General features: G+C 41.5%; 1 protein-coding gene across 3 annotated transcripts in view; it reads left to right on the forward strand.

Annotated features, from left to right (window-relative positions):
* The window catches only part of Rtn3 (reticulon 3), a 67761-nt gene that overhangs the window by 47054 nt on the left and 4624 nt on the right, over nucleotides 1–16083 (forward strand). For all 3 annotated transcript variants that reach the window (XM_041661247.1, XM_041661248.1, XM_041661246.1), the window contains 3 exons: nucleotides 12334–12541; nucleotides 15055–15193; nucleotides 15483–15552. In XM_041661247.1, the coding sequence (XP_041517181.1) occupies nucleotides 12334–12541; nucleotides 15055–15193; nucleotides 15483–15552 (417 nt within the window). The remainder of the gene's footprint in view (nucleotides 1–12333; nucleotides 12542–15054; nucleotides 15194–15482; nucleotides 15553–16083) is intronic.

The raw sequence follows: 16083 nt of genomic DNA on the forward strand, positions 1-16083 counted from the left end.
CCTGATGAAGGTTAATATTCATGAGGATGCCTATGTGTTTGTCTTTGGATTCACCTTCTTATTTAGCTTCTCTAGGAACATGAATTATAAGCTCAGTGTCCTTTATTTATGGCTAGAAACCAAATATGAGTGAGTACATCCCATGTTCCTCTTTTTGGGTCTGGCTTACCTCACTCAGGATAGTGTTTTCTATTTCCATCCATTTGTATGCAAAATTCAAGACGTCCTTGTTTTTTACTGATGAGTAATACTCTAATATGTATATATTCCATACTTTCTTCATCCATTCTTCCATTGAAGGGCATCTAGGTTGTTTCCAGGTTCTGGCTATTACAAACATTGCTGCCATGAACATAGTTGAGCATATACTTTTGTTGTATGATAGGGCCTCTCTTGGGTATATTCCCAAGAGTGGTATTGCTGGATTCAGGGGTAGCTTGATCCCGAATTTCCTGAGAAACCGAAACACTGCTTTCCAGAGTGGTTGCACAAGTTTGCATTCCCACCAGCAATGGGTGTTGAACCCTGTTACTGGAGTAGCAAGATGGTTGTGAGCCACCATGTAGGTGCTAGAAATCAAACCCAAGTCCTCTGGAAGAGCAACCAAGTGTTCTTAACCACTGAGTCATCTCTCTAGCCCCCTAAATTTATATTTTTAAAATTTTTTTATGTCTCTTCATATTCTTTTATTTTTCTTCCATTTTTCTTTTCTTATTTTCAGTTTTTCCAGACAAGATTTCTCTGTGTAGCTTTGGAGCCTGTCCTGGAACTCGCTCTGTAGACCAAGCTGGCCTTGAACTCACAGAGATCCACCTGCCTCTGCCTCCTGAGTGATGAGATTAAAGGCGAGCAACACTGCCCATCTTTTCTTCATATTCTCTTCCGTAAGCGCTTGTTCTGTCTGTGCATGTGAGAGAGGACTGGGGAGGGAGGGAGGGAGGGAGGGAGGGAGGGAGGGAGGGAGGGAGGAAGATACTTGCACATACATGAATCAGAGGACATCTTGAAGTGACTAGTTTTCTCACTCCACCATGCCAGTGATAAGACTCAAGTTGTTAGACTTGGTAGCAGACATCTTTACCCCCTAAACCATCTCACTAGCCTATTTATGCCATTTTAATTGGTTGGGGGTTGGGGAGTGGAGATTGAATTCAAGGCCCCATGCTTGCCAGACAAGCACAATGCCATGGATTACATCCCCCACCCCTAAAATCTGAAGAATTAAAGATAGAAATAATCACACTCTAGGAATTAGAGAGTCTAATGGAGGAGTGTTGGGCTCTAACTCCTGCTTTTTCTGTGAACAGAGTGTAACTTTAAACAGTTAACTCAGCTGTGTCCTAGGGCTTGCCTGTAAATGAAAATGTTGAAGTGTATTCCTGCTCCAATGATCCATCGGTACCTTTTAGATTTCTTCCTGGGTTATAATGGTTCTCACAGATAGTTAATTTTGAGTGTTAAAGCATACATAAGTTAGGCCATAAAGCCTGCTGGCATTTTTACACTATAATGTAACCTTAAACAACAAGCCTAACTGGTTCAACATCTTCCTTTAGTAATGAGGTGACAGTAATTATTTTCCAGGTATTATAGTATTGTTATAAGTAAAGAGCTATCTAAATAATTATTGGTAATTCCCAGCTGAGCTATTTCATCTAGAATGAGAGATGAAAGGAGATATGGAGGTTGATATTTCTCACTGATCAGATTCTATTATTATTTTATTTTTATTTTTATTTTTACTTTTTATTTTATTTTTATTTTTTGGTTTTTCTTTTTTTTTTTTTAAATATTTATTTATTTGTTATGTATACAATAGTCTATCTGTGTGTATGCCTGCAGGCCAGAAGAAGGTATCAGACCTTATTACAGATGGTTGTGAGCCACCATGTGGTTGCTGGGAATTGAACTCAGGACCTTTGGAAGAGCAGGCAATGCTCTTAACCACTGAGCCATCTCTCCAGCCCCTTTTTTTTGGTTTTTCGAGACAGGGTTTCTCTGTGGTTTTGGAGCCTGTCCTGGAACTAGCTCTTGTAGACCAGGCTGGTCTCGAACTCACAAAGATCCACCTGCCTCTGCCTCCCGAGTGCTGGGATTAAAGGCGTGTGCCACCACCGCCCGGCCAGATTCTATTATTGTTAAATATTTTTAGATGATAGTTATGGGAGATTGACATATAGTTAGAAACTTAAAGGTTATTCTTTACAAATTTAAAACTCAAAAAATTTTGTCAGTTATTTTATGATCCTATTCTTAAAGACATAAACCATTTTAGTAAAATGTATCAGCTTCTTGTTTTCACAGTGTGTACATGTGACATCCATACACACTTACACGTAATTAGAAATTAAAATCTTTAAAAATTTATTTATGTACTTTATGTATATATGAAGCAATCTCTTCATATACTTATATGTCAGGAGAAGGAATAGGATCTCGTTATAGGTGGTTGTGACACATCTTGTGGTTCCTGGGAGTTGAACTCAGACCTCTGGAAGAAGAACCAGTGCTCTTAACCACTAAGCCATCTCTCCAGCACTAGAAATAAAATCTTTAGATAAAATTTTTCAAAATAAAATATATTAGTTTTTTTTTATTGTAGCCAGGTAGGCTTCTATTGGACCCAGTCTTCCTGCATATGACAATTCTTTGAACAAAATCTTTTAAATTAAAAGAAAAAGGCCTGAAGGCAATGTAGAACATACAGAAACAAGCAGATTCTGAAAGAGTTAACACTTACAAGAATGGAGGGCTAAGGGGATGGCTCAGACGTTAAGAGCACTGACTGCTCTTCCAGAGGTCCTGAGTTCAATTCCCAGCAACCACATGGTGGCTCACAACCATCTGTAATGGGGTCTGGTGCCATCTTCTGGCCTGAAGGCATACATGCAGGAAGAACCCTGTATACATAAATAAGTCTAAAAAAAAAAAAAAGAATATATTTGAACAATTACATTCAATCAATTTTTACTGCTTTTAACCAGAAAAACAGACTGACATTGGGACCTGACAGATCAAGGAGAAGATAATTTAAGTTATTCTCAATGACTAGAAATTTAAAGGGAAGAAGAATCCAGAAAAGACAGATCCAGAAGATAAAAGCCTAAAATTCTTTCCATAAAAGTAATCTCTGCGTAAGCTCCTTTCTAATCCGTGACCAACATGTGTACAAGAGAGAATCCAGGCAACAGCTAATGGAAGAACTGAGCCATGACTTGATCTTCTGTACCGGAGACATTGAGTTTAGCAAAATGTAATGGCATGCTTAAAGTAACCCCCAAAATGAATACTCTCCAGGGATCAGTGGTTGTGAGCACTTGCTATTTCAGAGGACTCAGATTTAATTTCTGGCTTCCTTGGGTATCTGTACTCACTTGGTGCGTATATAGACAAGCAGGCATACACACATATGAAATAGACTTCAGTTATTTGTTTGTGTTGGAGGTGTTGAGGCAGGGTCTCTCTGTGTAGCCCTGGCTGTTCTGGAGCTCTTTATTCCCTTAGATGCATAGAAATCCATCTGTCTATGTCTCCTGAGTGCTGGGATTAAAGGTGTCCATGTAAATAAATTTTTTTAAATACATACTCTCTAGAGTACTATAACAGAATAAGTGCACCAGCTGTAAAACATGTTAGTTATGGTGTCTAGAATGGAACCCAAACTATTTAAAAACCAGAAAAATATAATCCATCTGGAGAAAAAAGATCTATATAGATTAAGTTCATACGTTAGAATTAAATCAAGACCAGCTTGGTCTATATAGTGAGGTCCAGGATAACAAGTTACATAGTAAGACCCTGGAGAGAGGAGAGAGAGGTTATTATAGCCACCCAACAAAGTGAAGAAAAATGTTTGTATTAAATGAAAATGAAGGAAGTTTCAGTCTTAAAATAGAAACAGAAATAGCCTAAAGGAAACCCTAGAACATCTGAAGTTTGAAATTCATTAAGTGACCTTAATAGCAAAATGGAGATGATGAAGGAAGGAATCTGAATTTGAGGATAAACAGGAAATTATGCAACCTGGAAAACAAGGGAGGAGAAAAGTATCAAGGATCTGTGGAATAATCAAAATGATTACACAATAGGATTCCCACAGCAGATCAGAGAAGAGCTTTATGAAGATAAAGTGATCACAGGCTTCCTAGTCTATGAAACAGACACACACACTGACTGGCCAGAGCAGCTTAGCAGTCACCTACTAGTTTAAGTCCAAAGACAACCTTGCTTGGAACAGGTGTCAGGGCCTCAAGACTGCTCCCAGACTGATTGGTTAGGACTCAGTGGGTTCAGAAACTGATAACACCACTGTTGGCAGTAGATTGCTGCAGAGGGACACACAGAGGAAGACGCCATAGGTCAGCTTTCAGCTGTCAACACACTTATGCAGGAAGTACTGAACTCTTCCACAACTGTGGCGACAAAGCAGAGTTGCCATCTAAGAATGCTTGTTACGTCCTTGGTATCCAGAATGACAAGCAGTGCCCATATGACTTCTACATGACTACTCAGACTCCAACATCCTTCACCAAGCCAAAACAGGCATTTGCCATAAATCATTACTAGGTAACACCTAATCTGATCACTATATAAAAAACCATAGCCCTGAGGGAGACTTGTAAAATGTTTAAAAAAAAAAAAAGATTCATCAAATAAAATTTCCCAAGGGAGATATTTTATTCTTCTTTCTTGCCTCCACTTCCCAAGTGCTGGGATGTGCCACCATGCTCAACTTTAACCCAGAGTTCTGTATTAAATAATGGAAAACAAAATCAAGAGGCTGGAGAAGTGAGCCCTGAAGGATGCCCTCTTGTGGCCTGTGTGGGCACTTCACATAATGTGAGCCCCGAAGGATGCCCTCTTGTGGCCTGTGTGGGCACTTCACATAATGTGTGGTATATTTACTTGCACATATTCTTTACATGAAATAAAAACAAATCTTTAATAGTAAAAATGCCTTTTAGATGTAAGATTAAGGGAATTTGTTATGGACAACCTGGTCTACAAAAATGATAAAGTTTTCACACACAAAAAAAATATCAGTCCCATCAAGCAGGAAAGGCAAAAGGATCAAGAATTCAAAGCCAAGACTATCAGGCTGGTAACCCTGACAACTTGAGTTCAGTCCCCGAGAACCCACGTGGTAGATTGAGAGAACATGATGTGGGAGGTCCTTCTGTTTATATGTTGCTTTTATTGGTTAATGAATAAAGAAACTGCCTTGGCGCCGGGCGATGGTGGCGCACGCCTTTAATCCCAGCACTCGGGAGGCAGAGGTAGGCGGATCTCTGTGAGTTCGAGACCAGCCTGGTCTACAGAGCTAGTTCCAGGACAGGCTCCAAAGCCACCGAGAAACCCTGTCTCGAAAAAAAAAGCAAAGAAAAGAAACTGCCTTGGCCTGTTGATAGGGTAGAACTTAGGTAGGCTGGGAAAATTAAACTGAATGCTGGGAGAAGGGTGGAGTCAGACGCCTTATAGCCCTACCAAGGACTTTAGCCGGTAAGCCACAGCCACATGATCATACACAGTTTATATAAATGGGTTAAATTAATATATAAGAGTTAGCCAATAAGAAGCTAGAGATAACAGGCCAAGCAGTGATTTAAATAATACAGTTTCTGTGTGATTATTTCAGGTCTAAGCTAGCTGGGCAGCCAGGAACCAACAAGCAGCCTCCCCTCCTCCTACAAGAACCAATTCCCACAAATTTTCCTCTGTCTTCCATGCATGACAGTGAGCTCAATCCCAACCTGGGCTACATCATGAAACCATTTTTTCATGAGGGGAAAAAAATCTAGAGAGGTGGCTCACCAACTAAGAGCACTTGCTGCTCTTCCAGAAGATCCAAGCTTAGTTTCCAGTCCCATGTCAGGCAGATCATAATGGCCTGTACGCGAACTTTCAGAGGACTCCAACTCTGGCCTTCACAGGTAACTTGCACTCACATGGAGCACACACAAAAGATGCACTTAAAAATAACTCCTAAAAGAAAAAAAATAGAACATAAAAGGAAGGAATCCATCCTACAGAATCTATAACATAACCACTTGCACTGATAAATGAATTTAACAAAATCCCAGGACACTGGTTAGTGTTGAGAATGTTCATTAAGAAAGAGGACTGAATCCAGTCCAAGCTTAACAGCAAGACTCTGTTTGAAAGAACACAAAGGGTTCTTAGGTCGTTTGCTACACTAATCTCAAAGTAAGTTAGACTTCACCAAAATTACTGTTACTATTTTTGTTTTGTTTTTCAAGATAGAGTTTCACTAGTTGTTTTTGTTTTTGTTTTTTTGGAGCCTGTCCTGGCTCCCAAGTGTTGGGATTAAAGGTGTGCACCACCGCCCAGCTCAAAATTAAATTAATTTTTAATTTTTGCATGATGAAAGATGTAACTAGTGGGTATCACCTTGAGAAAATACTTGCCAAATTATATCTATTGGACTATCAAAATCTAGACTGAACAGATCAATGACACTTCCCAAAAGAACTTTTTCCCAATGACTGGTAGTGCAGCATAAATATGTCCAACACTAAATCTCACACAGTTTAAGCAGTTATCACTATTTATGTATTCTAATAGCTGTTGTTCAAGACAGTCCCCAGTAACAGTAACGTGGTAGAGCAGTGAGTCTCGTGGACTGTGGCTGGGAATATAAATAAGGAAAGTTGGCATATTCTTAAAAAACAGTACCCATTTGTCCTGTGAACTAGCAACTTCTTCACAAAGATTTTTTTTTTATGGCAGTTTTACTAATAATGTCCTGGTGCTGGAAATAGTAATTTATCAGTAAGGGAACAAATCTCCCTTGAAATAATTATGTTTGCGTGTGAATCCTGGGACAACTTGTGAAGTCAGTCCTCTACTTCTATCATGTGGGTCCCAGGAGTGGAACTCAGATTTGCCAGGCTTGGCAGCAAGTGATCTTAGCTGCTGAGGCAGCTCTACAGACATAGCTCTTTTGAGACTGCCATTAGCCCCAGCAGCTCCCTCTTTTGGTGTGTTATGCTTACTGCAGCTGGCATCCTTAAATCTCACTCGCCAGAGATTAAAAAAAAAAAAACCTTTGGGGGTTTTTTGGTGGGGGGGTTATTTGCTTGTTTTTTGTTTTTGTTTTCAAGACAGGGTTTCTCTGTAGCTTTGGAGCCTGACCTGGAACTCGCGCTGTAGACCAGGCTGACGTCGAACTCACAGAGATCCTCCTGCCTCTGCCTCTCGAGTGCTGGAATTAAAGGCATGCGCCATCACCCACAGGCTAAAAACCTTTATTTTAAATAATAAAAATAATATGGGGGTCTCGTATCTGGCCTAGGTTCCTGGAGTTGCTTCCTTAGAGCACTGTGCTCCCAAGAGCCAATGTGCCCTTTCTGCCCGCGTGGCTCCTCGAGATCATTCAGTAACGACCGTTTAGGCAGAGCTCTCCAGGACCGGCTGATGCAGCTGGTGATGCCTGGGCAGCATGCGATGGGGAACTGCTGCTGGGTGCGGTGCTTCGGGCTGCACTCTCAGGAAAGGGGCCTCATGCAGACAGGAGACGGCGGTACAGGATCCAAGTGTTTTAGAGCATGTCCGAGAGGTGAGCACTTATCTACTCCTAAGTGATAGCCTGAGAGAGATCAGAAGCGGATATAGGCTGCTCCCTGAGGAAGAAACAGTTATTTGTTAGGCATTATGAGTCGATTGCTTCAAAACAGACCTTGGTCAGAAAATCCCGAGTTAACTTCACAAAAAGAGTTAGAATCGGAAACTAGCTGTCCAGCGCCAAACAGCCAGGGCAGCAAAGCAGAGAAAGCACTTGGGGCAGGCAAAGTACACATGTCATGTACCTCCTAGCAGTGGAACTCAAAGTTAAGGGCCAGAAGACAAGTTTGGATTTTGTTTGAGAAATAGAAAGGGGCAGTGTGGATCTCATCAGACACACAGTGTTGATACCAAATGCCCAAAGCAGCTGTGACTTAGGGACCTAAACTAAATCAACTAATGAACATGTATGTATCGTTTGATGAGACCAGAAGGTGAAGGAGGAATGACGAGATGCTTCTCATGAAGTAGCCTTCCAAAACGAATGCGTTCCCTAGGCAGCACTTAGTTATAACACTGACCCGGGCAGACTCTAATTTCTGTGGGCAAAAGGGGAAGAAAAACTTTCGTTAGGGCTAAAATGGGTAACAGTGGCAATTCTGAGTGTTGCAGGTTTGTGAGTCCTATCTTAGAACTGTTGGATTCTAGCATCAAACAGTCTGAAACAGATCAACAGATTGAGTAAAGTAAATTTTGTGACCCTGCTTAGCAGTTCTGACCTAGTATTAAAAGTGGACTAGAATGCACTAGTGATAAATGCTGAGCCTTTTAAGGGGGAGGAGAAATCATGTGCTTTTTACTAGAAGGGAATGGAATGGTGGAACAGAGCTGAATGGCTTCAGAATGAGTGCAATTTCATCATCTTTTTTTTTTCTTTTTTTTGCTTCAAGACAGGGTTTTGCTGTAGCTTTGGAACCTGTCCTGGAACTAGCTCTTGTAGACCAGGCTGGCAAAACAGTTTCTTTGTTTTTAATTTATTTAGTATGTATTCAGTGTTCTGCCTGCATATATGCCTGCAGCTCAGAGGAAGGCACCAGATCTCATTACATATGGTTGTAAACCACACTGTGGGTTCTGGGAATTGAACTCAGGACCTCTGGAAGAGCAGCCAGTGCTTTTACCCACTGAGCCCCTGTCTTCTGCTTTTCAAAACCAACTAAAGGATTCTAACATGTTATCCATTAATTTTCTTTTCTTTGTTTGTTTTTGTTTTTCGAGACTGGTTTTTTTTCTGTAGCTTTGGAGCCTGTCCTGGAACTAGCTCTTGTAGACCAGGCTGGCCTTGAACTCACAGAGATCCACCTGCCTCTGCCACCCAAGTGCTGGGATTAAAGGTGCGCCACCACTGCCCTGCTGGGTTTTGCATTTTAAAACTTGGTAATTTTACTTTGACTGCCTGACCAAACCTATTTTATTATGTAACTGAAAGTCTTTAAAAAGTGTTTTTGTTACTTCTCAGCAGATAGGAAGAGGGTTGAGAGGAGAAAGGTTGTTTGGAATGCTGTCCTTATTTCCCTGCATTATTTACTTTGTCTTCTTTGAATTCTGTTGTCTGATAACTAAGCACAGTTAATTTGAGAAGACCCTAAGAAATGCTAGGTATGGTTTCTTTTCACACCTACCTCAAACACACATCCTAATATGATGTTGACACATTCTGATTAGAAGATATTATAAAACAAACTTCTGCACATGTTACATTGGAAATAAATAAAAATAATATATAATCATATATTTAGATATTTTACTTCCTTTTACATGCCACTATATTGGTTTCTGATACTTTTTAAATTCTGTATTTCCAACAAATGATCTTTGAAATATTTACACAGAACGTGTAAATGTGAATGATTGAAGAAAACATAAATGGTAATACAGGTATTTAAAACTAAATAAAGCTGGGCAGTGGTGGTGCCTACCTTTTAAAGCACTCAGGAGGCAGAGACAAGGGGATCTCTATGAGTTCCAGGACAGCCAGTGAAATGTTGTCTAGAAAAACCAAAATAAAATAAAATCTTTTTGGTATGAAAGATTTCATAATGCATAATGCCCTTCATCTGCTGTTCCCTCTTTTCATCAGTAAATCCTTTTTTGACCTAGACCCTAATTCTACTGATTATTTTAAGGGACTTTCTGTACTGTTATGCACTTTATATTCTGCGTACTTATAGAGGGCACTAGTCACATGTGTTATCAGTGTAGGTCTGACTTTCTTAGACAACTTTCCGTTAGATTGCAGGGAAGTCTGTGAGGACACAGTGGTCTCTTCCAACTTGTGCAAATGTAGAAATTATTTTTTTATTCCTTTGTAAAACTTCTAGATTCATTCATTTTATTTATGTGAGTGTTTTGCCTGCATATATGTGTGTGTGTGTGTGTGTGTATGTGTGTGTGTGTGCACTGTGTGTGTGCACTGTGTGTGTGCACTGTGTGTGTGCCTAGTGTCAAATCCCCTGGAAATTACACATAGTTATGAGCTACCCTGTGAATGCTGGGAACTGAACTCCGGTCTTCTGGAAGAACAAGCAGCCAGTACTCTTAACCTCTAAGCCATCTCTCCAGCCCCCTGTTATTTATATTTTACACTAGTTTTTTTTTTATTTTTGTCCTTGTTTTTGGGTTTTGTTTTTTTTTTTTTTTTTTTTCAAGACAGGGTTTTTCTGTAGCTTTGGAGCCTGTTCTGGAACTAGCTTTGTAGACCAAACTGGCCTCGAACTCACAGAGATCCGTCTGCTTCTGCCTCCCGAGTGCTGGGATTAAAGGCATGCGCCACCACTACCTGACTTATATTTTATACTAGTTTTTAAGAATATAGATGAGTTATTTTTTAGAATATTTCCCTAGTTGTTTTTGTCTGTTTATTTTCTCTTTAAATTCACGGCCTGTATTTGAGGTTGGAATTCTACAGAAGCAGTACTCTCCTTCTTGGATGTGTCATATCCAGGGGCACATATCATCTGTTTGTTCTGTGGTGGTGACATGAAGCCTCTCTGCATTTTGTATTGAAAATAAATTACACTTACAGGCATATGAATTTTGACATGTGTATGTGCCTGAACTCTGACTGTAGGAATTGTCCTGCTTAGTATCAGCCCTTTTATCTGGTACTGTTCAGTTTTCTTGTATAGTCTCAGTTCGGTAATATGCACCTGAGTGGCACTTTTTCTCCCTGATTTGCAAAACCACTGCAACTGTTCCCAACAGGAATCACAGAACTTCTTCCAAATAAAGCTTGTGAGTTTATTGCATGCAGGTAATAATGTACTCTGCCTGGACTGACCTCATGTTCTCCTGGAAACAACTTTGGAGAGAAGGTCCCATTTTCTCCACTTTACAGTGGAAGATGGGTCAGAAAGGTTAAAGTAACACTGGTAGAAATTACCAAGACTCAGATATGTCCAACTCTAGAGACCTTGTCCATTTTTATAAGGCTAGACTGGGCAATGTAGCAAGAATTTTAAAAAAAAAGTATGGCCAGGTGTGTGTTACAGGCCTACAATCCCAGCTCTCAAGGTTGGGGTACAAAAACAACCTAAAATAACAAAACGAAAGATAAAGAGGCACCAGAATACTAAAGAGCTAGATGGCTCAGTCAGTAAAGTGCTGGGCCTGAGTTTAATCCCTAGAATCCACATTAGGGTAAAAAGGAGAGGAGGGTGTTGGGTGTAATAGTACAGGTTTATACTGAGGAAGGGAAGTAGAGGCAGGTGGATCCTGGGGGCTCAACTTAACGTGTTTAGCAAGCTCCAGAACAGTGAGAGATCCAGTTTTTTGTTGTTGTTTTGCTTTTTGTTTGTTGTTTTTTTCAAGACAAGGTTTCTCTGTGTGTGTGGAACTTGTTTTGCGGACCAGGCTGGACTCTAACTCACAGAGACCCACCTGCCTCTGGCCCCCAAGTGATGGGATTAAAGGTGTGGGTCACCACTGCCGAACTTGTTTGCCTTTAGTCCCAGTACTTGGGAGACAAAGACAGGCAGGCAAATCTCTGTGAGTTCAAATCCAACCTGGTCTACAGAGTGAGTTCCAGGACAACCAGGGCTGCACAGAGAAACACTATCTATAAAATAACAGTGGTGCTTCTTCTCAGGCCTCCACGTATACATCTGCACCACACCCAAACAATTGAAAGTTATTTCAGAAAGCAATCTCTTAAAGGGCCACAAATACGTAGCTCAGTGGAAAGTACTTTTTTATTCGGCATGCACAGGACCCTGGACTCCTCAGTCCTGCGCATGCACACATTGTGGTTTTTTTATTCGGCATGCACAGGACCCTGGACTCCTCAGTCCTGTGCATGCACACATTGTGGTTTGGGTGAGCATTAGTTAGTCTCTTACTTACATCCCTTCTGTTTTCAGATTAAGATGAAGACTAGCATTTCATTTCAAGTAGAGATGACCTTTTTTTATCACCACTTTCTTTCTTGCCCCAACTTTTACATTTCACTTAGTGCTGTCTTTGGGTCCAGGATCTAACCATTTTATAAGCATTGTCTACTTTCATTTAATATACTGATTGAGATGGGACCTTGCTGCGTTGTCTGTTCTAGTGGACTGTGGGCTGAAGTTACTACCTGGACCTCCTCTATTATCTTTTCTGCCAAAAAAAAGTTGAAGATTGATGTCACTTTACCCCAGTGGACCCGTCTCTGAAGTGGGCACGGTACATATATGTACTGGTGGACACTACTACATGTACAGCACAGGCAGGGTGGTCCTGCTTCTCTAACTTCTACTCCCTCTCTTTTGGCAGTACGCGATCTGATTTTCTGGCGAGATGTGAAAAAGACTGGGTTTGTCTTTGGCACCACGCTGGTCATGCTGCTGTCCCTGGCAGCTTTTAGTGTTATCAGTGTGGTCTCTTACCTCATCCTGGCTCTTCTCTCCGTCACCATCAGCTTCAGAGTCTACAAGTCTGTCATTCAAGCCGTGCAGAAGTCAGAAGAAGGCCATCCATTCAAGTAAGTTGAAGTTACAATATACATTTCATTAGAGGGATTTGCTGAGATTGCTCAGGTCTGCAGTTCTGATCTGCCTCTTGCAGCTGATTGATATCAGAGATACCCCTAAATACCTTACAGTCACCCTAATAAGTGATCAGGTTAGTATTTAAGAACTTTTAACTAGCTGGAGACTCATACTTAAGGCTAAAAGAGAGCTGCAAATCCTGAGCAGGGCACAAAATAGCTTGCCCAGGGCAGCCCTCAGTCAGCCACTGTCTCAGCCCTATATGGTAAAGCCCAGACACAGAACTCCTAGTTCTAGAACAAGGAGTTTACTCTGTTTTTATTCTGAATTTCATTTCTGAGTTACTTTAGATCTTCTGTAGTTTCCCTAGGTCTAGAGGCAATTTTTAACTTTTATTTTATTGTGTATATATGTAGGTGTTTTGCCTGCCTGCCTGTCTTTGTAACATATGCATGTGGTGCCCTTGCAGGCCAGAAGAGGGCATCCAGTCCCTTGAAACTGGAAATATAAAGGTGTGTGCCACCACTGCCTGGCTTGAACCCTTAAATTTTTATCGTAGCCGGGTGGTGGTGGCACATGCCTTTAATCCTAGCACTTGGGAGACAGAGGCAGGTAGGTGGATCTCTGTGAGCTCAAGTCCAGCCTGTTCAACAGAATGAATTCCAGGACAGGTTCCAAAGCTACAGAGAAACCCTGTCTCGAAAGCCCCCCCCCCAAAATGTAAATTAGTGTGTATGTGTAGTTTTTTGAGACAGGGTTTCTCTGTGTATACTGGGCTGTTCTGGAACTTATTAAGTAGACTAGACTGGCCTTGAACTCATGAAGACTCACCAGCCTCTGCCTCCCAAGTGCTGGGTTTAAAGGCGTGTGCCACCACAGACCAGCTTTTTGTACTTTCTTAATAAACAGAAAAGAGAACATATGCCTGCCACTCTTCTGTTCTTCCAAGAGTTTGAGCTCCTCAAGGTATCTTCAAAGCTGAGAGGCACTCGGCACTCAGCTACTGGAGGAATGAACAGGTTATAAGTATAGGGTTACGTCTCAGACCAGGGTAGCACACACCTTTAATCGCAGCATTTTAGAAGCAGAGGCAGGCAGATGACTTTAAGTTCAGTCCAGCCTTATCTTTATAGTAAATTCTAGGCAGTCAGGTCTGTGTTGTGAGTTCCTCTCCCTACCCATACTCCACCCCCATTTTTTTTAAAGATCTCACTCTTTAAGAACAAAGTGTGTAGTGTAATTTCCAGCCCTAGCATATTCATGGTCACTGCCCTTTCCTCCTCCCCCCACCACCACTTTCTTTTTCTAAATTGGGGATTGAGTCCAGGACCTTACACATGCTAGTTAAAGTGTTCTACCACTGAGCTATAGTCCCTGCTCTCTTTTTTCTTTTAGTTTTTGTTTTGGTGGTGCTTGTTTAAAACAAGGTATTCTAGAACTTGTGAAGACAGGGTCTTAGCCAGCAAGATGCTCAGCAGATAAAGGTGTTTGCCTCCAAGCTTGACAACCTGAGTTCAGTCTCCAGGACCCACATGGTGGAAGGAGAGAACCACCTGCCACAATCTGTCCTCTGACCTTTACACACATACTGTGGTGTACATGTGCAGATAGTCCTATTGCTGTGAAGAGACACCATCACCACGGCAACTCTTATAAAGGAAAACATTTTGTTGGAGCTGGCTTACAGTTCTGAGGTTTAGTCCATTTTCATTATGGCATAGTGGAATGTATGCAGACAGTGGTGCTGGAGAAAGAACTGAGAATTCTGCATCTAGATCAGCTAGCAGCAGGAAGAGAGACTGTGAGCCACTGGGCCTGGCTTGAGCTTCTGAAACCTCAAAGCATAACCCCAGTGACATACTTCTTCCAAGAAGGCCACACCTCCTAAGAGTGCCACTCCCTATGAACCTATCTATAGAGGCCATTTTCATTCAAACCAACAAACACACACACATTAAAAATAGTGTATTTTGGAAAGCTAGAGTGGTACTCACTTGTATTTGGGAAGAGGAGACAGGCAGGACCCTGGGGCTTACTAGCCAGCTAATTTAGCCTGCTTAGTGAATTCCAGGCAAGGGGGAAACGCCATCTCAAAAAAAAAGTTGTTTTTGTTTTTAAATCGTGGACATCACTAGTGAAACGACACCCAGGGTTGTTCTCTGACCTCCACATGTACATACACATATAAATGAATTTTAGGTTCTACCTTGTTTGCTTTATAAGGCTGGGGATTGAACCGAGGATCTCATGCGTGTCAGGCAAGTCTTCTGCTGTCTGATCTACATTCCCACAGAGTGTATTTTGATCAATCCACTCTGGATAGTTCTTCATTATACATGAAAGCCCTACAGTTCATAGATATTTGGCATATTTGCTTTTATCCATTAAAGGGCAGCTGTGTCCCCTACAGATTTCTAGAATGCCAGTTTCCCATTAAAAGACAACTGTGTTGTTGAAGAATTTCCCTTCCGTGTCATACGTGTGACTGTTTCTTCTTCCTTGGAAGGACCTACCTGGATGTGGACATTACCCTGTCCTCAGAAGCCTTCCATAACTATATGAATGCTGCCATGGTGCATGTCAACAGAGCCCTCAAACTCGTCATCCGTCTCTTTCTGGTCGAAGACCTGGTTGACTCCTTGAAGGTTAGTTGCTGGCTGTGATTCAGAGGTAAAACAGGAAATAGAGGGTCTTACCAGACAAGAGAAAGCCTGTAAAAAGGGAGGTAGGTGTCACAGAAAAAGCTGTCACCTCCCTCTAAAGAGCAGCGTTAAAGCAGTAGTCACCAGCTCAGCACCCAGGACAGTGACAGTTTCCTGACTCTAAAGTGCAAGGAGGGACACCTGTGCCGTACAGACTGCATGACGCAGACCTAGTTAGCCGGGGCTCTGAGTTACCGCCATTCTTGCTTAACCCTGACATTGACTTTCACAGCTGGCTGTCTTCATGTGGCTGATGACCTATGTCGGTGCTGTTTTTAATGGAATCACCCTTCTGATTCTTGGTAAGGTGACAAGGAACCTCTACCCATGTCTTTATTTCTTGACATAGTCTATAAAAACTAAGTTAAGTGTCAGGCCAAATCAGTCTATAATCACAGCTGTTCAAGAAGCTGACAGGAGGTGGTGGTGCACACCTTTAATCCCAACTCGGGGGGGGGGGGCACGGACACAGACAGAGACACTGACTGATGGATCTCTGTGAGTTCAAGGCCAGCCTGGTATACAGAGGGAGTTCCAGGACAACCAGGGCTGCGTAGATAAACCTTGTCTTGGGGAAAATAAATAAATAGATGTATAGATAAAAAATGGAAGAGGCTGAGGCAGGAGCAAACCTGAAAGGGCAGCTTAATAAGACCCTGTCTCAAAATAAAAATTATAAAAAGGACTGGGGAAGCTGGGATTATGGTATACATCTATAATCCCAGCACTTGGTAGATGGAAACAGGAGGATTGGAATTCAGTGTCATGTTAAGCTTCATGAATTCTAGGCCCACTTAGGACATATGAGACCCTCAATTAAAAAAAAAAAAGAT

Source organism: Microtus oregoni, unplaced genomic scaffold (assembly GCF_018167655.1).
Source record: "Microtus oregoni isolate MIOR12 unplaced genomic scaffold, Mior012 000012F_ref0000307, whole genome shotgun sequence".
In the NCBI taxonomy this organism is placed as follows: Eukaryota; Metazoa; Chordata; class Mammalia; order Rodentia; family Cricetidae; genus Microtus; species Microtus oregoni.